The sequence below is a fragment of the Sapajus apella genome, unplaced genomic scaffold, assembly GCF_009761245.1.
Source record: "Sapajus apella isolate SASKATOON/1434 unplaced genomic scaffold, GSC_monkey_1.0 scaffold61, whole genome shotgun sequence".
Classification (NCBI taxonomy): domain Eukaryota; kingdom Metazoa; phylum Chordata; class Mammalia; order Primates; family Cebidae; genus Sapajus; species Sapajus apella.
The window spans coordinates 10,438,533-10,465,060 of NW_022437001.1; the positions used below are offsets into that span (position 1 = coordinate 10,438,533).

The window sequence follows — 26,528 nt, forward strand, 5'->3', positions numbered from 1 at the left end:
GTTTGATTTGTCAAGTTTGTCAAAGATCAGATGGTTGTAGATGTGTGGCATTGCCTCCAGGGGCTCTGTTCTGTTCCATTGGTCTATATCTCTGTTTTAGTATCAGTACCATGCTGTTTTGATTACTGTAGCCTTGTAGGATAGTTTGAAATCAGGTAATGTGATGCCTCCAGCCTTGTTCTTTTTGCTTAGGATTGTCTTTGCTATGCAACTCTCTTTTGGTTCCATATGAAGTTTAAGGTGATTTTTTTCAGTTCTGTGAAGAAGATCATTGGTAGCTTGATGGGGATTGCATTGAATCCTTGGGCAGTATGGCCATTTTCACAATAGTGATTCTTCCTAACCATGAACATGGAATGTTTCTCCATCTGTTTGTGTTCTCTCTTATTTCCTTGAACAGTGGCTTGTAGTTTTCTTTGAAGAGGTCCTTTACATTCTTTGTTAGTTGTATTCCTAGGTATTTTATTATCTTTGTAGCAATTGTGAATGGAAGTTTGCTCCTGATTTGGCTCTCTGTTAGTCTGTACTGGTGTATAGAAATGCTTGTGATTTCTGCACATTGATTTAGTATCATGAGACTTTGCTGAAGTTGTTTATCAGTTCAAGGAGATTTTAAGCTAAGATGATAGCGTCTTTTAAATATACAATCATTTGGTCTGCAAATAGAGACAATTTGACCTCCTCTCTTCTTAATTGAATACCCTTAATATTTTTTCTTGCCTAATTGCTCTGGCTAGAACTTCCAATACTATATTTAATAGGAGTGGTGAGAGAAGGCATCCTTGTCTAGTGCCGGATGTCAAAGGGAATGCTTCCAGTTTTTGCCCATTCAGTATGATATTGGCTGTAGGTTTGTCATAAATAGCTTTTATTATTTTGAGATATATTCCTTCAATACCTACTTTAGTGAGAGTTTTTAGCATAAAGGGCTGTTGAATTTTGTGGAAGGCCTTCCCTGCATCTATTGAGATAATCATGTGGTTTTTGTCTTTGGTCCTATTTATGTGGTGGATTACGTTTATAGACTTGTGTATGTTGAAATAGCCTTGCATCCCAGGGATGAAGCCTACTTGATTGTGATGGATAAGCTTTTTGATGTGTTGTTGTAATCAGTTTGCCAGTATTTTATTAAAGATTTTTGCATCGATGTTCATCATGGATATTGGCCTGAAGTTTTTGCTTTTTGTTGAGTCTCTGCCAGTTTTTGGTATCAGGGTGATGTTGGTCCTGAAAGTTCGGTTTTAAACTTTATTGCATTTAGATGAGCTGTTTGTAAGAATTAATTAATGAACTAATATAGAAATAATGAAGCAACGCTGGTATGCCTAGAAAAGAATTTCCAATTATAGTCAAGGAAAGGTAATTTCTGAACTAGTAAATAGAGAAAAACCATCACCACCTTTTAAAAATTAACTGCTAAAAGTATATTTTAGAAAGTCTCTGTCTAATGTTCTCCATGAAGTGCTGTAACACATCAATTTATTAAACAATACCAGAATGGAGAGGACAAAGTATAATAAAGATAATAATGTAGTAGTTTAAATAAAAAACATGTAGAAAGTAAGAAATAGTAATTTAATACTGCAGAAAACTGAATCAGTGAGGCAGAGGTTAAACCCAAGCAATTCCAGAGTTCAAATAGTATACGTGAATTCTTCACTGATTCTGCTGCTTATGATGCCAACGATGCCAATCATTTAATAATAAGTTATTGAATGCTTGCACTTATTGTCTTGTTTAAGCTTCAAAATATCTCATACATAAGGCAGATACTGTATTATCCCCATTTTACAGATGAGAAAATTAAGTTTAGAGGTGTTGAGTAAATTACTCAATACTGTATTGCTGGTATGTTTCAGAGAAAATGAAAAAAAAAAAAAAATAGAAAGGCTGAGAGAAGAAAATGTCTAAAGCAAGGCCCATTTGGAGAACTTTAATGAGAGTCTTATTTTAGGGAAGATAGGCCAGATTCACTAATCAAAGTCATTTTAAGATAAAAATTTCTAGAGATTTACAAGTACAACTCATGTATGTTTTCTATATTTAAAGCAAAAGTAATATTGACTAATATTAAATCATATTCTGGCCATTTTTAAGGTTTGAAGTTTTAAGAGGGTTATAAATGAATTTTTGTGTTCCCTCCAAATCCATATATTGAGGACCTACCCTCTAATGTAATAGTATTTAAAGATGGGGCCTTTGGGAGCCAATTAAGTTTGGTTGAGTTGATGAGAGTGAGGCCCTCATGGTGGGATTAGTGCTTTTATAAGAAGGGATACCTGAGAGCTTGCTCTCTCCACCCCCCATGTGAGACCACAGCTAGAAGACCATTGGCAAGCCAGGAAGAAAGCCCTCGCCAGAACCCAACTCTGCTGATCTCAGCCTTCCAGCCTTTAACAACTATGAAAACATCAACGTCTGCTTTTTAAGTTCCCCAGTTTCGTATGGTATTTTGTTATGGCAATCCAAGTAGACTAAGAATTATTCTATTCTAATAGAGTTTGTTGAACTTTTAAGGCCCTGTTCTTATTAAATCAACTGTGTGTTCTTGTTGTTATCTCCAATAATTATGATTTTAAAATTATCATGATTGCCACAAGTCTGTGGCAAGCCCCAGGCTAAGGGTTTCTGTTCCACAGGATGGGGTTTTTAATGGTCGTCAAGAATAACGCCTACTTCAAGAGATACCAAGTGCGATTTAGGAGAAGGCAAATTGCAATGCTCGGAAATGCTTAGTAAGCTAGGAAGAAAATAACACTACATCCCCAAACACAGGGTGACAGTTTGTATAACCAACAGAGAACTCATGTGTCAGATTATTATGCCTGTACAAAAGGGGATGTAATAGTCTGAACAGCAGATGCTTATGAACTCTCAAAGTATGGTGTGAAAGTATTTTGTATTTAGATGCAGCTGCTAATGGAATGATCACTTAATATTTTTGGGACTCTGATGGGAACTATGGATGGAAGCTTATCTGTTCCTCAAGGTACCGAATGATTTCCTGGTTTTAATTCATAAAATAGGGAACATGATGCTGATGCCAGAAACTTCAGAAGCACATCATAGATCACAACAGATCCTTCGTAGATTATATGCCTAATGGAAGATGAAGATGCATATAGGAAACATTTTTCTCAATGCATAAAGAACGATGGAGCCCCAGAGATAGAGGAGATATATAGGAAGGCCTACACTGCTATACTATGAGAAGAAACCTAAGAAAGAAAGAGATTAAAGAGAAGAGGTCGATCCATCTGAAAATGTCTCCTGCTCAGAAGAAGTATCAGGTAGCTTAGTAGAAGGCAAGTATCCTCATAGCTCAGTAGTGGGCTGTTGAGACACAAACTAAACCATCACAATTTTCTTTGAAGACTTTTAGATAAAGACAATAAAGTAATTGATCAAGCAGCAAAAACAAGATCAAAAGGATAAAAAAGTGACCACCACTTTATATTTTGGTTTTCAGAAATAAATTTTTAAAAATTAGATGCAGCTTTCTGATTTCTTCTGTTCTTAGATAAATCCTGGCACTGCTGATGACTTGTAAGGTGGCCTTAAGGCTTTCCTGTAGTCTCTCTGGACCTGTTTCTACAAAATGCATTGAATGATACTAAAGGTTATTCTCTTCCCTAAGAAGTCTTATTTCAGTCAATTCTGATACAAAGAGTTCTGAGAAGTTTATCTCTGAGTAAGAAAAAAAAACCCAGCAACATCCAGGGTCATTTAAAAGAAGTAAACATTTTATTTGAAATATAAATTTCATATAAATTCTCAAAAATTTGTTAAAAAATATATAGAATCTCTCTGGAATTGAAAATTTTAATCCTATCACTTTTAGTTTTTACTGTCTTTCTACAGTTAGAACCTCTCTGCCAAATACCAAAACCTATTCTTTTTCTTATATGGATTCTTTTATTTAGAGATGACAAAGACCATTTAATTATTAATAGATAAATTTTCTTACTAATAGATAAATTTTCTTATAATCAGAAATCTTGAAATAATGTTTTAAAGGTGAGCTATTCATAGAAAAAAGTAGATGGCTTTCCCATGTACTTTATGTTGAAAAAATGGATTTAGGACGTTTGATTTATTCCCACCAATTTTTAGAATCCATTTAACATGAATTAAAGCAGAATACTGTTTTCATGTAGCTGAGTATTTTGAACTTTGCTTTAATTACTTTTCTTCCTTTTAACAAAAAAAAGTCCTGTAGGAATCTTTATTGTTCTATATAGACTGCTTTAACCGTGAATCAGTCCCATTTTGACCTCTAAAATAATTACCAGATGATTTAGTAATGCAGAGTTAAGATTACAGAGCAGAACAAGTTAAAATCAGAAAATGGGAACCTTCAGATCTTTATACTATTTTAAAATTAATGCTGCCCTGTCTGCCCTTGCATATTTTGCCTAGCTAAACTGAGTTTCTTTATTGTAGTCATAATTGTTACTCATTCTCAGGTGATTTTTCACCATGCAGAATCCCTGAATTCCCAGGTCATCTTTTATCTTCATGGTGTGTCATCCTTCTCCCTCTCTGTCCACACCCAACTGTGACTCTAGCAGCCTCTGCTTTCCATCTGACTCTGATACATGAGGTCCATCCGCAGCCCCATGACCTCTCCTCAGTCATTCCCCTTTATTTACCTGGAAGCTGGCTGTTTTCCCTGCAACCCTGCCAAATGGCTGCCCTTCATACCTGGTATAGGGTAGGCATCCTCTGACAACACTTCCTGATTGAGGCTCATGGCCTCAGACGTGGTATATCTGAGCCATGAGCCTCAATCCTTACATCACCTAGAGACGTCACCACCCCTCATTTCATGAGAATTTTTACTTGGGCCGCACTTTGTCTCAGTTCAGCACTGCTCCTCCCAGACTTATTGTGATTCTGTAGCCACAGGGGTGCCTTTTCAGTTCAATGGGCTCTACGGCTTTTCTCTGCCCTATTTCCGTATCATTCTCATTGTCATCCCCTAGATCTCATTAATCTCATTGCTCCGGCGTCTCAATTTTAAGCATCCTGTGTTCTGACTTCCGTCGCCTCTCTTTCCAGTACACTCCCTCCAGTTGCTCTTTGACTGTCCCTAGTCATTGATGCAAAGTCCTGCTCTGCCCTACGCAGCCCCTCACCCTTCCACTTTTCTTAAGCTGGTAAGGTGCCATGGCCCATCACTGAGAAATCGCAAAATGGCCCCCTCAAATATACCCTCAACTTCTGTGCCCCGCTTTCCTGTTGCTACACTCCATGAGCAAAATATAAATTGGCTAACTGATTAATTCATTAATTTAAAAACTACAACAATAAAAACTGTAGCTTAACCCAGCGTTTCACGTACCTATTCCACACTTGTATTTCTGTAGCTGAACGGGCTGGGGAAACTTGAATTGGATGCTTACAGATTTCATTTGGTACACAATCCCTAACTGCACGGGTGCCCTCGCTAACTAACACTGCACCCACGATGTTCCTCTGATTCACTCACTCTCCCACTTTCTAGGACACACTTCTGCATTCCTAAAGCCTCTAAAACGTCTCTCCTCTTCCTCTTTCTCAGCTGATTCATCTGCTTTCTGTTTCACTGAGAAGAGGAATCTGACCATTTCCCACTCCACATTTACCAACCTATCAGCTGATTTATCTGGTTTTTGTTTAACTGAGAAGAGAAATTTGACAATTTCTCATGCCATGTTTACCAGCCTACCTCCACCTACTCCACCTTTTCTCCTATTACAGATAAACTCCGTCTTCATATCTAAAGTCAACTCCTCCTCTGTCTATTGTTTTAGATTCTATCTCTTCTCACTTATTCAATAACATTATTCCAGTGCGTATGTCATTTTTCTTTTGTGTCATAGTTATTCCCTCTGCTAGATCATGTGTATCAGCATAAAAAACGCCATCATATCTCCTGTATATCTTTCTAACTTATGTCCCGTTTCTCTGGTCCTCCTTATAGCAGAGCCAGAGTAAGAACTCTCTCCTTTGCCTTCCTCCTGTGATTGTCTTTTGAATCTATTCTCATCAGGTTTTCATTCCTATTACTTTAGCACCTAAGCAGCTTTGGTCATGATCAGTAAGGCTCCATGTTGCTAAATCCAAAGGATAATTGTCAGTGTTCTTCTTCCTTGGCATGTCTGCCCAGTAGATCAATTGCTCACTCCTCAAAAACCTGTTATTCTCTTGTTATCTGGGACACCAGACTTCATTTTCTTGTGGTCATTTCTTCTCTATTTCTTTCACTGGTTGCTCCTCATCACTATCACCTCTAAATGTTCATGGTGTCCTATATGTCGGTTTAGGATGAAAAGTCTCCTCTTCACTCTTCATTCACTTTCTTCCATTTAGTCTTAAAGCTTTTGATATCATCTATATTCTGATGATTCCTATATGCTCATGCATCACATAATGATATTTTGGTCAAGGACAGACTGCATATACATCCAGTGGTGGTTCCATTAAGATTATGACACCATATTTTTGCTCTTCCTTTTCTATGTTTAGATATACAAGTACTAACCATTGTGTTATAATTGCCTATAGTATTCAGTATAGTAATGTGCTGCACAGGTTTGTGGCCCAGGAGCTACAGGCTATACCATATAGCCTAGGTGAGTAGCACGATATAGCATCTAGGTTTATGTAAGTACACTCTATGATGTTCACACAAGGACAAAATTGCCCCATGGTGTCTTTCTTAGAATATAACATTAGTGTCTCAAGTTTAAAATCTTCCAAACTGATCTCCTCATTCCTGCCTGCTGCCCGTCATTCCCCCAAATGCTGTTTGTCCTCACTGTCTCCCCATGTAGGAAATTGCAATTCTACTCTTCCTATTGTTCAGGGAAAAATCTCTGTAGTCTCTGATTCCTCTCTCTCCTATTCTCCATACCAGTCAGTCACGGTATCGTATTAGCTTCATCTTGAAAATAAAACAAAAATTGGACGCATCTCACCTTCATCCTAATTTCTCCTAACTCATCTTCATGATCCTCTCTGCCCCCTACAGTTTATTTTCTATACTGCAGCCCAAGTTCTGTCTTTAAAACTTGTCAGTTCAAAGTCTTCTGTTGGTTATTTGAACTCACTCAAAGTAAAAGGGAAAGTTCTCACAGTATTTTCTACAGGGCTCTAGATTATCTCATTCCCCATTCCTGTGGTAAGAAGAGTGCTAAGATATTCCTCAAGATTCTCAGCTCCTGGTGTAGCTGCTCTACATAACACCCTCCCTTTGAGTGCAGGTGGGACCTGTGAATATACGCTGCCTGTAATTCACACAGGTGGCTGGGATAACCATGCATATGACACCGTCCTAGCAGACTGGAGGTGGAAATTCTCCTGCTGGCCTTGAGGAAGCAAGCCGTGTTGTGAACTGCCAGTGGAGAGGGCCTTATGGCAAGAATGGCCCTGGGACTGGGTGTTTTCCTAACTGATAACTATCAATAATGGGAACCTCAGTCTTAAAGCCACAAGAAAATAAGTTCTACCAACAACCTGAAATTATTAGAAGGTGGTCTTCTCTAAGAATGCAGTCCAACCTATATCTCGATTTCAGCCTTGTTAGGCCCCGAGTAGAAAACTCTGACTGGACTTTTGATGTACAAAAATTATGAGATAATAAGTCCAGTAGGAGTTCAGGTCAGTGGGTTTATGGAAGCTTGTTATGCAGCCATCGAAAACTAGTACGTACTCATCCGATTCGGTCTATTCGTCCTTTCTTCCCCACCCATCTAGCTTTAGCCATATTGGTATCTTTGCTGTTTCTCTGATAGGGTCACCATGATTCGGTTCAAGGCTTTTGAGTCATCTGCTTCTTTCTGGAAAGATCTTGCCCCAGGAAAGATGTATGGCTCACTTCTTGACTACTTTAGGTGTTTATTCAAATGTCATCTTATTAAAAAGCCTTTCCCCACCACAGAAAACAAAGTAGTAGCCCCAACCCAGCACTCATTCACCTTTTACCCTGCTTAATTTTTCTCCATAGCACTTTCCACAGTTTGACATATTACATTTGTTTACCACTAGAATATAAGTTCCATGTGGGCAGAGATTTTTGTTTTGTTCTCTGTTATATTGTTGTGCATGGATTAGTGCTTAATGGTACTAGTAAGTGCTTAATAAATGTTTGTAAATTAATTAGTATTTTCTGTAATTTTGACCTTAATTTTACATCTCCATGGCTTTTTATGTATTTTAGAAATGATTTTATCATGTGTTGTCAGATCAAATGAGAATTTAAAAAATTTAAAAATCACAGGATTTTATAACTGAGTAATGGAAACATGTCAAATCAAAATGCAATTAAGCATAAAAATATAGGGATTAAGAACTGCTCAGTTTCAGAGTACATGCCTCATTGTGTAATTTAAAGCTCAGCGAATTTCTGGCTGCACAGGTTTGAAATACATTACACTCTAAAATTACATTCAATACTATATAACTTTGACCTTTTAATACTAGCTTTTATTTTAGAGATCTCTTTGCATTCTTTCATACTATTAAAAGATGTAAAACACAAACGCATAAAAACTCTGATAAATGCATATGTAATTGAAAATTTGAATATTAAATATTGTCACATCACTAGCATTTAATACTGATTGCTTTATAATTTAATACTCCAATTCTCTATACTTGTTATCTAGGGAATGTTTTCAGAGTGTCTAAAAGCATTTTGATTGGTTTTGTGATATTTACAAGACATGTAAAAAGTTATTGTTGAAGAAGCAAAAAACAAAACAAAACAAATGCTTAGCTTTCCATCAAGGCTCTTTTCACCTGGTCTTATAACCTTATAAGTGTATATATTTTTTGCTTCTGAAAATTTCCACATGAAGTCAGATTTCCCCAGTCATTTATCTGTAACATCTTTCTCTCCTTCCTTCCTTCCTTACTTCTTTCCTTTCTTTCCTTTCTTTCTTTTTCTTTGAGATGGAGTTTTGTTCTTGTTGCCCAGGCTGGAGTGCAATGGTGCAAGCTCAGGATCTTGGCTTACTCCAGCCTCTGCCTCCTGGTTCAAGCTATTGTCCTGCCTCAGCCTCCCGAGTAGCTGGGATTACAGGCATGCACAACCACGCCCAGCTAATTTTTTGTATTTTTAGTAGAGACAGGGTTTCTCCATGTTGGTCAGGCCAGTCTCGAACTCCTGGCCTCAGGTGATGCGCCTGCCTTGGCCCCCCAAAGTGCTGGGATGACAGGCATGAGCCACCACGCCTGACCAACATATATCTTCCTTGCCACTATCGTCTTCCTCTCCCAAATCTGTGCTTAATAGATGTAGCACTCTTTGCTCTTTCTTTTACTTAAAATTAAAATTTCAAAGAAATCTGATGAAATGAATGAACCTAACAAGAAGTCTCAGCAACAGTTTCTTTTCTGTAGGTCTAAATGTGATAATTTTAGATGACAGGTGACCAGCTGATTTATGAATCACTGGCTTGGTAAATATATTGCACCTTCTGATGAGCATCTAGTCTCTGATGAAATGTTTCCCAATATTTAGGTGGAATTTCTTCCTTTCCTATATGAGGTTTCCAATATCTTTAGATATTTTGAATTTATAGTACATGAGATAAAATCTATACTTTGATCCAACATCCCAAGTAAATGTCAGAAATTAGATTTGCTTGACATGGAAGAGGATAACATTTTAATAATATGGTTTCCGTATTTCTAGACTAAATGGCTGTGTGTTTTGTGGGGCTTTTTGGCTATTAATTTATTATCTGAGGAAATTGATGTGTCCTTTCTCATTTATCCCATTTTATAAATTAGCATAGAGTAAAATTGACTTTTTATTGTTGTACAGTTCTATGAATTTTAACAAATGTATAAACACAGTCTATCCACAGTCCAGTTATAGAACTTTTCTATTACCACAAACCCCTTCCTACTGCCCCTTTGATTCATAACTCAACCCACACCAACCCCTGGCAACCACTGATCTGTTCTCCATCACAATAGCTATTCCTTTTTGAGAATGAAATTGAATAAATTGAATCATATAGTATATAACCTTTTGGGATGACTTCATTCATTCAGTCCAATGTCTTTGAAATTCATCCACATTGTTGATGTATCAATAGTTTATTTTTATTGCTGAGTAACATTGTTTGTGGTGGATACACCAAAGTTTGTTTAACCATTTACATTAAAGGATATTTTGATCTTTTCCAGTTTTTGGCAATTATGAATGAAACTGCTGAATTTCTCATGTGGGGGTTTTTATGTGGCCCTAAGTTTTCATTTCTTGAGGGTAAATATCTAGGATTGGGATTTCTAGATCATATGATAAGTGTGTGTTTAACTTTATAAGAAACTGCTGAGCTGCTTTTCCTTCCAGGAATGTAGGAGAGTTTCGGTCAAACTTCATCCTTGCCAGCCATTATAAGGGTGTTAAAATGGCATCTCATAGTAGTTTTAATTTTAATTAAAACTTAATGTGATAGTGTTGAACATCTTTTTATGTGCTGTTTGCCATCCATATATCCTTTTTTGAAACATACCTGTTCAAGTGTTTAGCACATTGATTAATTGAATTGGTTGTTAGAGTTTTAAGAACTCTTTATATACTTCAGATACAAGTTCTTTGTCAGCTATGTGATTTGTAAACGTTTTCTCCTAGTCAGTAGCTTGTCTTTTTCTTATTGTAACAATGTCTTTCACAGAGCAAAAGTTGTCAGTTTTGACAGAATTTATTTTATTGATGTTTTTCTTTTATAGATCATGACTTTGGTGTTACACTGAAGAACTCTAAGAACCTAATCCCAGTTCACAGAATTTTTTTCCTGGGTTACCTTTAAAGTGTTACATTTTTGTGTTTTACATTTAGGTATATGAACTACTTTAAGTTAACTGCTTTGTTTAATTTGTAAAGTTTAAGCAGAGTTGTTTTTTTTTTTTTTTCCCAAATGGATGTTTAATTGTTCTAATAGCATTAGTTGAAAAGACTATTTTTAGTTCATCTCATTGCCTGTAACTTTGTCAAAAATCAGTTGGCTCTATTGCCTCTTGATTCTATTTTTCAATGTGTTTGTCCTATTTCAAAACCACAGTTTAATGACTATAGATTTACAATATATCTAAAAGTCAGTCAGTGCAATTCCTTCATTTTTTTTTTTCCGCCAGTACTGTTTTGGGATGTTCTATTTTCTTTGTCTTTCCTTGTTACTTTTCAAATCAGCTTGTTGATGTCTGCAAAAAAATCTGGCTGGAATTTTGATTGGTATTCCATTAAATCTGTAGATCCATTTGAGGAGAATTGACAGCTTTTAAAGTTGCTTCTTCCAATCCATGATCATAGTATATGTATATGTGTCTATTTAGTTAGACCTTCTTTGGATTTTTTTTATTAGCATTTATAGTTTTTAGCATAAAGCTCTTGTATATATTTTGTTACAGTCACTCCTAAACATTTTATTTGTTTTGGATCTACAGAATTTTTTAAATTTCAGTTTCCAGTTATTCATTAGTAGATATTTGTGCATTGGCCTTGTGTCCTGTGAAGGCTTGTGGTTTCAATTTTACTTCTGTTTTCAAAAATTTGGTAATGTTATTCAGACCTGTTCCTCAGATTTGTCATCCAGTGACAGCTGAGACCTTTGTGGTGTTCTGGTTCATAGATTATTTCTCAAACTCTCTTACATACTTTTTAGTACCAGACCCTGGCATGCACAACTTTGGGCAAGCACAGAGTTCATGAATAATATTAAGAAGTCACTTTTTGGAGCTTCTTCCTCTCCATGTTCTCCTCCATACTTTGTTTCCTGTGGCTTCCTTTTTTGATCCTCTAGCCAGTAAGCTTGGGTTTTATTTACATGATTTCCTGTACAACTCCACCCTCTTCTGGGGGCCATGTGGCAAGACAATCGAGAAAAATAAAAAGGAGAATTCACTACACTCTATTGTGATTACAGCTTCTCCAATCAGAGAGGAAACTTTTTGTCCCTCACAGTTTTAGGTCTCTGTGAGCCCTAAATACAGCCACTACTGCCACTGCAAGGCTACTTAAGGGCTGTGGCATGAGATAGTGGAGAGAGAAAAAGGGAACTCCCTTCATTTTTTCTGAGTATCAGGAGACCACTTTTCTGCCCCTGAGTGAGAACGAAAGAAATTCTACTGGAGCTCTTTCTGTCTATACCAATGCTCACATTTGGGTTTTGAGCTGTGTTGAATCTAGGTTGGGAGAAACTAGAGAAGAAGAAATGGTAAACGCACTGCTGGTTCAGTAATACTTAAGATTGTTAACTCCTTCCCAATATACATGGTGCTGTTTAATTTTGGTCCTCAAATAGCTGTTCCTTACGTTCTGTTTATGTTTTATAGCTGCATTAAGTGGACACAATGTTGTAGAGTGTGCATAATCCATGTTACCTGGAACTGGGACCCAATGGTCAGATCATGATGGCCACTTATTTATTTATCATTTTTGGTGTTTGAGGAGCAGGTGGTATTTGTTTACATGAATAAGTTGGTTAGTGGTGATTTCTGAGATTTTGGTGAACCTGTCATCCAAGCACCCAAGAATGACCTATAAATTTTAATGCAAATTTGGAATCCTGTCAAAGATTCCAAATCTTAATCCCATCACCCATGCAGTGCACACCGTACCCAATGTATAATCTTTTACCTCCCATTCTCCTCCCACCCTTTCTCCCAAGTTCCTAAAGTCCATTGTATCATCCTTACGCCTTTGCATCTTCATAGCTTAGCTCCTACCTATGAGTGAGAACACACAATGTTTGGTTTTCCATTCCTGAGTTACTTCACTTAGAATAATGGTCTCCAATTTCATCCAGCTTGCTGCTAATGCCATTATTTTGTTCCTTTTTGTGACTGAGTAGTATTCCATGGTGTGCATGTGTGTGTGCATATATATATAAAACAGTTTCTCTATACACCCATTGATTGATACACCCATTGATTGATGGGCATTTGGGCTGGTTTCATATTTTTATCAGGAAAATGCAAATCAAAATCACAGTGTGATACCAACTTACCTCTGGAAGAATGACCTATTAATTTTAATGCAAATTTGGAATCCTGACAAAGACATTTACAAGATGCCAACCTTGTTTCCTCACCTTGCTGATGAAACATTTCTTAATTGAAGGAGCTACTTTATATTTTACATTTAGCATTAAAACAAGTTGCCAAATATGTATTTGTAGTAGTATCATGAGGAAGGTAAAAATTGATTTATCTTATTTGCATTTGTATAATTCCTCATATTTGGACAGTACTGTTTTTAGCAGTAAAGAGTAATCTGTAAGCCAGTTAGTCTGAAAAACTAATGGTCAACATTTCTACAGCTTGCTCTTGAAGGTTTGTGCCCCAAGAAACAATACTACTAATTTCCATATACTAAAGCATTTTCACATGAAAACCCAAGATCTTCTTTTTGATCACATGAATCTTGTGAGATAAGTAGGATGGTTTACAATCATTATATTTTATAGCTGGGAAATCTTTACAGAGACTGAGTTGCCTGCCCATAATTACATAGCTGTTTATTATATAGAGAGAGTCAGCACCATAACTAAGGCTTTGTTTCTCAACATTCACTGTGCTTTCCACTAAACCATACTTTATTATTTAATGGTATGTGATAAGGTGGATCAGTGTGAGCCAAAAATACTGAATGTCCATAAACTTTGACAGATCTATGTAGTTTAGCCTTTTTGAGTAAGTATTGGGCAATGTCTAAGGACTTTTAACAGGAAAAAAATAAAATAGTGAAAGCAGAGCTTTAAGAAGAAAAGTTGACATGAATGAAATGGAAGAAACAGACACTGGAGGATGGGAAGTACGTTCTTCAGGTATAACATAAGAGAAGTAATAAAACTAATTGGAATGTTGCTGTTGGGAAGGGTCACGTGAAAGAGACATTAGGGAGGAAGAGTTGGTAGGACTTAATGACTGATAAAAGGGGAAAGGCAAGGCAGAGGTAGAGATGGAATGTTCTTGGTTTTGGTTTTGGGAGGATGACATGCTACTAATGTGAGTGAATTTGGGTTTGAGGGAATGAAAGTTTAAGTCTCAAGCTTGTAGAATGTGAAATCATGAGATCAGAATAAAGGGAATTTGGAGTTCTACATCAGAAAATCAAGATCAAGTTGGGAATATAGGATTGGGGTAGGTCTTCCTAAAAGGATAGTTACAGCTCGTGATTTTGGATGAAATGTCTGAAGGTGAGCTTATACGGAGAAAAGAGCAGGAAACTAAGAAATAAACCCTAGAGTATAGGTTATTCATATTAAGCAAAACTGAGAAGTTTTACTTTACTATTAATTTGAAAGCATTATATGGCTTCTGACATTTGTGAATTTTAGCCAGATAGAGGTGTGTTTAGTTATACATACTTAAATATAAATCCAACTTCTGTGGGCCCTAAATGTATCTGGCACTGATATATAATTGTATTCACCAGAAAGATCATCAGGGTGCACTCACTCAGTGAATCTGTTTGTTTACTTATGGCCCTTGTTTATTTTTATGTTTTGGTGAGATTTTCATTTCTGGTTACATGTCTAGATGGTTTAAATGCAAGGCATGTCTCCCAGCTGAAGATTCCTGTGTGTAATACCAGGACTACTTTATATTCACAAAGACTGACAGTGCTAATGATGGTTTGTCCCTGGATGTTTACAGAGCCATTTGTTGGTTTGTATCTCTGTGGCATTTCCAAAATCAAGAAGTTATTTTCATTTTGCTGTTTCACATTTCTGGAGGTGTTTTTCATTTTTCTTTTTTTCCCTCTATTAACTTTGGCAGAATAGGTGAGATAGAAGTTTATAAAAAGTGTCATTAAATTGTCTTTTGTTAGAAGACTGTTTTACATTCCCTTTCCTTTAGTCTTCTAAAAATATTTATGTGTTCCAGCATGTGAGATTGAATATTTCATTAGGAAGTATTAGGGCAGTCATTTTAAAGGCAGATTTTAAAGAACTTTGATCACCAATATATTATGTATGCTGAAAACTTAGGTAAGAAGGGAGTGTAGATTTGTATTGCTGAAATTTTCCCCATCTTTGTCTTCCACGTCGTTTTGTTGTGGTTAAATATTTAAGACTATCTTCCGAGGGAAAGAGAAACTTGACATTGTGATCAAAATACTGTAGCAGCCATGAACTGCTTTTCTTTTACTTCTGTCTCCGCTTTCTGCATTAAACAGTGGTGATGACCTGGCAATACCCACTGTCTGAAATAACCTGGTTTTTTTCCTTAAGTAGATTGAGATATTGATCACTGCAGCCCCATCTTATTGCCACATGAATTGCTAGGAAAGGTAAGAGTACGAAGATAATTCTGTTTTTGGTTCAATCAAATTTGTATCCTTGCAAACATACCAAGATCCAATGTCATATTGCTGTATACATCTATATGATATATATATAATATAAAATATGATATTGTAAGAAAAGCCAGCCCTTTTTTTTAATTTGGCTATAAATGCTAAATTACTCTCCAGATTTAGCATGTATTTGGTTTGTTTTGGCAGAAAGTGGAATGGGAATGTGTGGAGTGAGGAAGAGAGGCTAGAATTGACCTGAGATTTTTGTTGCGTCCATATCAATCTGTGATGGTCTATGATGGAATCGCAGAAGTGATTAGAGCCTGAGATTTGAGTCCTAACAGTATGAAAGAGACTTTAGAAACCAACACTTTGTTTTGCAGTAATGGAAGCTGAAATCCAGAGAACTGAAGTGATATGCACTTAGTGGCTGAGTGGGAAATACAACCTGGATTTCTTGATATCTAGCACAGAACTCTCTTTAATATATCTTCTATGCAGATGTGATGAATTTCCATAAGATAACATTTAGTAGAATTTCAGTGATGAATAATGATTAAGCTATTATTACTAGCCTTTCCAATTAATAAGTGATAAACTGGAAGCATAATTTACCATTTAAGAATTTTTTTTCTAAATCTTTAAGTCATCTTTGAAAACATCTTTGGAAATATGAAATAGATATTTCATTTGTGACTCTTCTAATTGAAAAGAAATGTGGATATCTGTATTCTCCATATAGTAAATTATAACAGAATAAATAGGAAATGGCTCCTACATTTTACGTTCTAGTTCCATGACAGGGTGAACCATATTTTTGGATGTCTTGGGTTTAGTTCTTTAGTTTAAAACCGGTTTCACCATTCTGCATTTTTCATAAAGTTCAATTGAGGAAACATGCTTCAGGGCATGCAAAAAAGCTGCCAAAATGGTTTTGGGAAAACAGTCATGCCAGAATTCTATACTGTCACTAGATTAATCATATTTCTTGCTTTGATTCTACTCACGCACTAAGTGGAAGCCTGTGGAAAACAAGGAAAAATAGGAAACCCAAAAGGAAGGAAAATCATTGAAAAAGGAGCCACATACTTTAAAAAAGGGAATAGATAGAGCTGTAGTTCCAAAGTTCACTCCCATAGTTCATTGATTATTCATATACTTTAGTATTTTAGAAGGATTCACTTGCATTATAATTAGTAAATTTGTGTTCTCTGCATTACTAGGAATGTAAACATCGTAAAATCCTCTTATTACAAAGTCTTGGCAGGTCACGGTTGCTCACGCATGTAATCCCAGCACTTTGAGAGGCCGAGATGGGCAGATTGCGAGGTCAGGAGATTGAGACCATCCTGGCTAACCCTGTCTCTACTGAAAAAAAAAAAAATTAGCTGGGCATGGTGGCGTGCACCTGTAGTCCCAGCTACTCAGGAAGCTGAGGCAGGAGAATCACTTGAACCCGAGAGGCGGAGGTTGCAGTGAGCCAGGATTGTGCCACTGCACTCCAGCCTGGGTGACAGTGCAAGACTCCATCTAAAAAACGAAACAAACCAACAACAACAACAACAACAACAAACAACGAAAAAACAAAATCTTTGTATCCCTAGTGACCATTTAATCACCATTGAGATGCATATCCCGTGAGATCCTAGAGCCTTTTACTGTAGTCTTGGATATTGGTTTCAGTAAAGTTTCTTGAGAGAATCAGATTAAATATAATTTAATACATTAATGACAGTAGCAATTCTGTTTTTGCTGCTACTGCTGTTGTACCAATACTGCTACTAGGATGATGGGGTGGAGTGGTAGTTATCTTGTGTAAGACATTGTGTTTAGCGCATCATATTAATCAACTCCCATAATTTAATTCTTAAAACAAGGCTACTGTCATCTCCATTTACAAATGAGAAATTAAAGATTCATGTGGGTAAATGACTTTCCCAAAGTCACACAGCTAACAGATAAGTCAAACTCTTGAGTTCACACTTTCCACCATTATAACATATACAGTTTATTACACAACCTTTCTGTTTCAAATCATTAGGTGCATTATTTGGATTAGATTAGTGAACAAATTTAGACAGTCATATGTAGGCCTTGCGCTCCTAGAAATGAAAATAACTTAGTTTGCCCAAATAAAAAGTTTTAAACAAGTCTTTTGAGAAGAAAAATGTATGTTTATTTTTTATAGATAAGCAATTTTGGTGAAAAAGAAATCTACAAATATCTACCAAATTAATTTTTAAGTAGTATCCATGAAGGTCCTTATTATATGCTTTATTTAACTACTAGGTACTGAAGAATTGTACAGAAACATGCCACACCATGACTTATGACAAATTATTATGTCATATTTAAATGAGAATATGACACACTGAAAAAATGACATCATGAATTATTTAAAGCCATCCCAGTATTGGAGCTAATATAGTTTTCTAAAACATCACGGATCATACTGTCACCTGTCTATACATCTTCTTTGTGATGAATACTTGGTTTCTATATTAATTTCAAACAACTGAGTCAACATTATAATTTCCATTAATTCCAAAATCACCAAGAACCATTTCACTTCATATTTTAGTAAAAAATCTATTTAACAATAAATCACTTTCCTTTTTCTATTTTAATTATCTTTGTTGCACTATGACATTAGCTGTGTACATGCCGTCAGAAATTTTCTCCTTTAATTTTCTTAAAAATATAATTCAAAGTTGTGTTTTAATTTGTACCTTATCTAGTAATAGAATCAGTTTTTCTTTTCACTTAATAATGATAAATAATGATATTTTAATTAGTATTTTGGTAAACTACTCATAGAAATCCCCTTACTCCTTTCTGACACTTTTAATTAAAAAAGAGCAGCATTTAGAAGGAATTAGTTAAAAGAAAGACGTCATTGGTGTTCAGCTAAAAGTTGAAAATAAATTTCATAAAAGATGTGACTAATAAGGAAAATGAGATGTCAGATGAGTACTTTTTCAGACAATTGTGCTTAAGTAGAATACAGACAATTGTGTGTAAATAGAAGTTACAGCAACACATCTTATCTACGAGGTGGCTTGCTACCTATTTTCACAAAAGACTCCAGGGAAAATATAATTATATGTCACAATGTTTCCATGGTATAATGATACTATTTATTCTGTAGTTTTTCTTGCTCAGAAAAGGAAACTAGAGAATCTTACAGTGTGGTTCTTAAACTTATCTTTGGCTTTCATTATTATTGTCAAACATAAAATTTTTATACTGCTAAAAATAATAATGATGAAAATCTTATATTATTATCATTAAATGTAGAAGAGTTATTGATGACTCAGAGAAGATAGAAACCTGAATTTGCCACTCTGTTACCTTGGAAGGGTCTTTCCATCTTTGTGAGTCTCAGTTTTTTTATCTGAAAAAGTAAGGAGCCGTACTAAATGAGCTTTGGGTTATGTTCTGCTTTACATGTTCTTATGTTTGCTAGGAGAGAATCATTTTTACTTAATAGGCTGTAAAGAAAAGTGTTAGAGAAAAGGCACAAAGTCAGATTTTGTAGCCAATAGCCCAGTCATAGAGGAAGATAAGAATGTTTATACTCTTTTCTCTTTTACTCCATAGTTTCTGTGATAGACACATGCAGTATCTCATGCAGTTGGTATTGATGGGCTGTTTTAGATTCGATGGTTTCAAATAGGATATTGATCTATGGCACAGTGTTCTTTCCTTGAGGGTACCTCTGAGAACATTTAGGAGGTTTCATCTTCCTGAGGTACTTTGAAACAGTCTGTGCTCTTACCTCACACATCCATAGATAATTTTCAATTCAAATTAAAAACAAAACCTACCCTATTAACATGTCTTGCTGTGTTTTGTCCAGATTTTGCCTTATTAAGTAAATAGCAATGCTTCTGGTTTTCAGAAACAAATGTGTTTTGGATATTTCTGGGGGAGACAGAAGCTTCTTACCATTCAATTTCATGTATTTTTTGTTGCAGAACTTCAGATGGTGGCAAAGTGGTTGGCACCATAGAAGTCAGTGTCGTGAAGATGGGGGAGATTGAAGATGGGGAAACTGACCACATCACCACAGATGTACAGGGACAAAAGGTAGGATCTTAGTCTGCTCACTGCACAAATTAAATTAAAAATGATCAGCTTTGCCAGATGTCTGTCTCACCAACACCTCTGTGGGGTTTGAAAGCTCATTATCAAAACCTAAATGAGAAAACAGCTCTGAAATTGGAGTACAATATGTGTGTTTCAGCCTCTGAACCAGAGGACCTATTTGCTTAGAACTATGCAAAGCAATGCTCCTTTCAGAAGTAACTTCCTCTTCCCTGCCAGCTCCCTCATTGACACTGCCTCTTTTCAGTTGGAACAAATGTATTGATCATTGTCACATTTTACCATAATTAACCTATGTGAGATGCCAGAAGATCTGGGAGGGCAATTGCCCAAAAATAACATGTTCTCTATTCCCAAAACCTTCTTTGGAAAGATATGCAATTTTAATTTGTATTTCAGCTTTACATGAAGGGGGCAGATTTAACAAGAACTTTGTGCCTTATGAAATTGAGGAGAGAGAAAGCCCGAAATAGTATTCATTGAAAGAACAGCTCTGGAGGGGGGACAACCCCAACCGAAGGGGAAGCTGCTTCCTTGAAGCACAGAATAAAGGCCTGATATATATAAATAAATGTCTAGGATTTTCTGTTTCTTTCTGTTCCTTTTCACTAAGACAGAGAAACTCTATGTAAATATTAGCCTAAATTCCTTTCTTAGGAATGCCATTGCTTGTTTTATTAAGACATTTAAGCACTTGAGGTAGACTTACAAACTGCTGGTAGTTTCTTTTAGGAAAATAAATTTTATACACTATAATTTCTACCTTTTAATAAAGGAGCATTAAAAAAATATTTTTAGTGGCTGGGCATAGTGGCTCACGCCTGTAATCCCAGCACTTTGGGAGGCTGAGGTGGGTGGATCATGAGGTCAGGAGTTCAAGATCAGCCTGGACAAGATGATGAAACACCTTCTCTATGAAAAATACAAAAGTTAGCCAGGTGTGGTAGTGGGTGCCCGTAAACCTGACTACTGGGAGGCTGAGGCAGGAGAATTTCTTGAACCTGGGGAGTGGAGGATGCAGTGAGTCAAAATCGCACCACCGCACTCCAGCCTGGGTGACGGAGTAAGATTTCATATCTCTCTGTATCTCTCTCTCTCTATATATATATATACGTATGTATATATACACACACACATATATGTACACATATATATACACACACATACATATATATACATATATACACACATACATATATATACGTACATATATACATACATATATACACATATATATATATACATGCATATATTTTTAATAAACAATCATTGTATATGCTTATGGGGTACAATGTGATGTTTTGATATATGCTTGCATTATGGAATGATTAAATCCGGCTAATTAACAAATCTATCGCCTCACATACTTATTTTGTATATGTGGTAAAAACATTTACAATTTCTTCTTTTAGCCATTTTGGAATCTACAATGCACTATTCTATAGTGACCATTCTGCTCAGTAGCTTACCAAAGCTTATTCATCTTGGCTAACGGAAACTTGTACCCTTTGATGAGCATCTCCCATTTCCCTAAACTTTCCCTCCCCCACCCTCTGATAACTATCATCCTGCCCTCTACTTCTGAGTTTGACTCTTTTAGATTCCACAAATGTAAGCCAAAAAAAAATGACCGAGGCAGGTCTCAATTAATTTAGATGTTTATTTTGCCAAGGTTGAGGCCGCACCTGGGAAAAAACACAAATCAGAGGAGCATCTGTGATCTCTGCCTTTTCCAAAGAGGGTTTTGAGGACTCCAGTATGTAAAAGGGAAAGAGCGAGGAGGAGGGGAAGAGGAGAGAAAAAAAGAGGGGGGGAGGGCAGGTAGTGAGGCAAGTGGTCACATAGTGAGGCTTTCATTAATGCTCAGTGAATCTACATTTTATATGTGAAAAGGAAAAGAGGAATAGCCAATTATTCATTCCTCTTATATTCAGTAAATCTACATTTTACTTAAGATGAAATAGAAGTCAGTTATATGTTTGTCTCAGGGTGGGCAGAGGGATGATTTTCTAGTCTTGTCCTTTTCTAGTCTTGTCCTTGTCCCCTGTCTGTGAAGATATAAGTTGTTAATTTATATCGTTAGGGTGAGATTCAGCAAAGCTCTGTACTCAGGCTATTTTGTAGGTCCGTATATATATATTGAAAGAGGTGGGGCCCACAAGGAATTGTGAGCAATTTGTGAAGTAGGGCATAGGGGAGAGATATGTCCTTCTATCATTGCAGCTATCTGTTTGATGGGGAAAAGAAACAAAGGCAGTTTTTTGTGTGATTCAGTTCCCAATCTTAACTTTCCCTCTGGTATAGTGAGCCTGGGTTCCAAGAATCTGTTTTCTTTCACAATCTATAAATGAGATGACACAGTATTTGTCTTGTGCCTGGCATATTTCATCTAGCATAATATCATCCAGGTTTATCCATGTTGTCACTAGTAACAGAGCTTTCCCCCTTTTCAAAGCTGAGTAGTTTTTCATTGCGGGTAAATACCACGTTTCCTTTTTCCATTCCTCTGATGATGGACACCAAAATTGCTTCCATATCTTAGTGATTGTGAATAATGTTGCAGGGAACATGAGTGAAGATATCTCTTTAGCATACTGATTTCAATTCCTTTGGCTATGTACCTAGAGTGGGATAGCTGGGTTTTATGGTAGTTCAATGTTTAGTGTTCTGAGGAGGCTCCATATTGTTCTCCATAATGGTTGTATTAATTTATAGTCATGCCAACAAAGCATAAGCGTTCCTTTTACTTCACACCGTCACCGGTACTTATCTCTCATCATTTTGATAATAGCCATTCTGACTTCTGTGAGATAGGATTTCATTATAGTTTTAATTTGCATTTTCCTGATAATCAGTGATGATGAGCAATTTTTAATGTATCTATTGGCCATGCGTGTGTCCTTTTTTGAGAGTGTTTATTGAGGTCCTTTGCCCATTTTTTATTGAGCTGTTTTCTTGCTACTAAGTTGAATTTCTTATGTAGTTTGAATATTAGCTCCTTGTCAGATATATAGTTTGCAAATATTTTATCCCAATCCATGTGTTGTTTCTTTAATGTTTCTTTGGGTGTACAGAAGCTTTGCAGTTTGATGCAATCCCATTTGTTTATTTTTGCTTTTGTTCCTGTGCTTTTGGGGTCATATCACAGAAATCTTGCCCAGACCAATGTCATGGAGCATTTCTAAATGTTTTCTTCCTTCTACTTTTATAGTTTTAGGGCTTACTTTTCAGTCTTAATTCATTTTGAGTTGATTTTTGTGCATGAGCATCGCATGAGATAAGGGTCCAATTTTATTTTTCTGCATGTGGACATCTAGTTTCCCCAGCACAATTTATTAAATAAATTGTACTTTCTCCGTTCTGTATTCTTGTACCTTTGTTGAAAACAAATTGACCATATGTATGGGTTTATTCCTGGGCTTTCTGCCCTGTTCCATTGGTCAATGTGTCTGTTTTTACACCGGTAATATACCATTTTGTTTACCACAGCTTTGCTTTATAATAGATTTTGAAGTCAGCTAACATGATGCCTCCAGTTTTATTCTTTTCACTCAAGATACCTTTGACTCTTCAAGGTCTTTTGTGCTTTCTTAACAATATTAGTGTTTTTAACATTTATTTCCATGAAAAATGACATTAGAATATTGATAGGGATTCATTTAATCTGTATATTCCTTTGGTAGTATAGACATTTTAACAGTATTAATTTTTCTAGTCCATGAGCATGGGATACTTTTCTATTTATCTGTTATCTGCAATTTCTTTCATCATTGTTTTCTAGTTTTCAGTATACAGATCTTTTAAATCCTTGGTTAAATTTACTTCCAAGTATTTTTTTAATACTATTGTTAATGGGATTGCTTTCTTAATTTCTTTTTCAAATGGTTTGTTGTCAACGTAAAGAAATACTACTGATTTTTGTGAGTTGTGTATCCTTCAACTTTACTGAGTTATTAGTTTTAACTATTCTTTTTTTGGTGATGTTATGAGGGTTTTCTACATATACAATTATGTTATTAGCAAACAAAGACTATTTCCCTTCATCCTGTCTTATTTGGATGCCTTTTATTTCTTTTTCTTCTCTGATTGTTCCAGCTAGAACTTTCAGTGTAACGCTGAATAGAAGTGTTGAGAATGGATATCTTTGTATCATTCTTGATCATAGAAGAAAAGCTTTATAAATGATCATTTAAAAAACTAATAAGGCCCATTGTGACTTATTTTCTGGTTTCATGTCTCTTATCTTGGAGCATGTTTGATTTTTCTTACTTAGGAAACTCCTCCATGGGAGATGGCATTTATCCAACACTTAACAAATTATTATTTTTTATTTTATTTTATTTATTTTTGATTATACTTTAAGTTCTGGGACACATATGCAGAATGTGCAGATTTATTACATAGGTATACATGTGCCATGGTGGCTTGCTGCACCTGTCAACCTGTTATCTATATTTGGTATTTTTCCTAATGCTATCCCTCCCCTAGCTTCCTACCCCCTGACAGGCATGGATGTGTGATGTTTCCCTCCCTGTGTCCATGTGTTCTCATTGTTCAACTCCCACTTATGAGTGAGAACATGCAGTGTTTGGTTTTCCATAATTGTGTTAGTTTGCTGAGAATGATTTTCTAGCTTCATCCATGTCCCTGCAAAGCACATGAATTCATCCTTTTTTATGGCTGCGTAGTATTCCATGGAGCATATGTGCCATGTTTTCTTTATCCAGCCTATCACTGATGGGCATTTGGGTTGGTTCCAAGTCTTTGCTAGTGTGAACAGTGCTGCAATAAACATATAGGTGTGTGTGTCTTTATAGTAGAATGATTTATAATCCACTGGACATATACCCAGTAATGGGATTGCTGAGTCAAATGATATTTCCTGTTCTAGATCCTTGAGGAATCGCCATGCTGTCTTTCACAATGGTTGAACTAATTAGACTCCTACCACCAGTGTAAAAGCATTCCTATTTCTCTACATCCTCTCCAGCATCTGTTGTCTTCTGACTTTTTAATGATCGCCATTCTAACTGGTGTGAGATGTTATCTTATTGTGGTTTTGATTTGCATTTCTCTAATGACCAATGATGATGAACTTTTTTTCATATGTTTATTTTGTGAAGTGTCTGTTCATATCCTTTGCCCACTTTTTGATGGGTTTTGTCTGGCTATTTTTTCCTCTAAATTGGTTTAAGTGCTTTGTGGAGTCTGGCTATTAGCCATTTGTCATCTGGTTAGATTGCAAAAATTTCCTCTCATTCTGTAGGCTGCCTGTTCAATCTAATGGTATTTTTTTTTTCTTTGCAGAAGCTCTTTAGTTTAATTAGAACCCATTTGTCAGCTTTGGCTGTTGTTGCCATTGCTTTTGGTGGTTTAGTCATGAAGTCTCTGCCATGCCTATGTCCTGAATGGTATTGCCTAGGTTTTCTTCTTGGGTTTTTATGGTTTTAGGTCTTATGTTTAAGTTTTTAAGCCATCTTGAGGTAATTTCTGTATAAAGTGTAAGGAAGGGATCCAGTTTCAGCTTTCTGAATATGGCTAGCCAGTTTTCCCAACACCATTTATTAAATAGGCAATCCTTTTCCCATTGTTTGTTTTTGTCAGGTTTGTTAAAGATCAGATGGTTGTAGATGTGTGAATGTGCTTTATAAAAATATCAAATATTTTCTTTCAATTTGTTTTTCTTTTTCCCAGAATAAACTAGAGTCTTCTCTGCTGCCCTAAACCTTGTTCTTCTCTGTTATCCTCTCCTCCCTTTGGAATATATCCCACATTATAAAAATATTCTAAGAAGATCCATGGTTAAAATCAGGTCATTTACTAATATCACGGCCGTGGTCATGTCTTGGAGCAGACTTTCTTTGGGTTTATGCATTCAAGACCCTGTCTTAGGGCTGTATTTCTTCATTCCATCCTTGCTTGTTTTGTAGTTGTATATAAGACTCATCTTTGTCACTATCACATGAACACTTGCTTCAAGATCAAGGAGGGAGGATTTGGAAGCTAAACTGGGAACCCAGATCAGAAATAGGCAGATAATCATACATAGACCTCTAACTGTGTACCAGGAGACCAGTAGCAGAAACATTTCCCATTTCAAAGTAGAGCTCCTTTTTCTGAGTCTGAATATATTACCAGCCACTTTTCCACCTTCCTCAAAAGTAGCCCACTCTTTAACTCCAGACTATGTCACTACAGATAAGGTAGTGCAAAATGAATTATGCTCTTTTCATAAATGGAGAACTTGGTACCTAGGAAAATGCCCCCACCCAAATCCTACCGAGTGTTTCTGGCTTAAGAACATGAACTTAAAAAAGACTTAACTGAGCTGTTCCAGAAATAGCAGGTGGCAGTGGCAGTACACACGGTGTATGAGTCATAAGCTGACTAAAATGGTAAACACACCAAACATTTTGGCATCAGTGCTGCCCTGTCTGGATTATTTGTAAACCTTGACCTTTCTGCAATTTTTTTAATAAGCTGTCTTGGCAATCTTTAAGAATATTCACATTTGAGAAAAATAGTAAGGCCCAACATACATGACATTTATTGTGTAAATAACTTTATCTCAGCTTTTTTTAAACTGTGATTAGAAACACCTAGAGCGTTTTTTAGAACTGCATATTCATGTACCCTTGAAATCTGCTAAACAAAAATCAACAGAAAATAAATTAATATTATCTGCTACTAATGGTGATTTAAGACCTGAATGACTGTCATTTATGGAAAGAGAAAGTAAATGAAATAGGGGTTATTCCTAAAATAATATCGCTCATGGTGTGCATGAGCTAGGGAGAAAGGAATGAAACTTCTATTAGCACTATAATCATGTGCCATGAAAGTGACACGTTATCTCATGTAGACTTAAACAAATAAAAGCCTGATACTGATATTGTTCAGCTTGGGCTGCCATAACAAAATACCATAAACTGTGTATGGATTAAAAAACAGGAATTTACTTTCTCACAGTTCTGGAGGCTAGAAAGTCCAAGATCAATGTGCCAGCCTGTTCAATTACTGCTTTCTTGCTACATTCTCACATGGTCTGTCCTCTGTGCACAAGCAGGAAGAGAGAGAGGAAGTGAGAGAGGGAGAGACAGTGTTTTGGTATCTTCTCCTTTTC

General features: G+C 36.1%; 1 protein-coding gene across 8 annotated transcripts in view; it reads left to right on the forward strand.

Moving 5' to 3' along the window:
• INPP4B (inositol polyphosphate-4-phosphatase type II B) overlaps positions 1-26,528 on the forward strand; it is an 841,422-nt gene that overhangs the window by 581,380 nt on the left and 233,514 nt on the right. For all 8 annotated transcript variants that reach the window (XM_032246545.1, XM_032246548.1, XM_032246546.1 and 5 more), the window contains one exon: positions 19,276-19,387. In XM_032246545.1, coding sequence (XP_032102436.1) covers positions 19,276-19,387 — 112 coding nt within the window. The remainder of the gene's footprint in view (positions 1-19,275; positions 19,388-26,528) is intronic.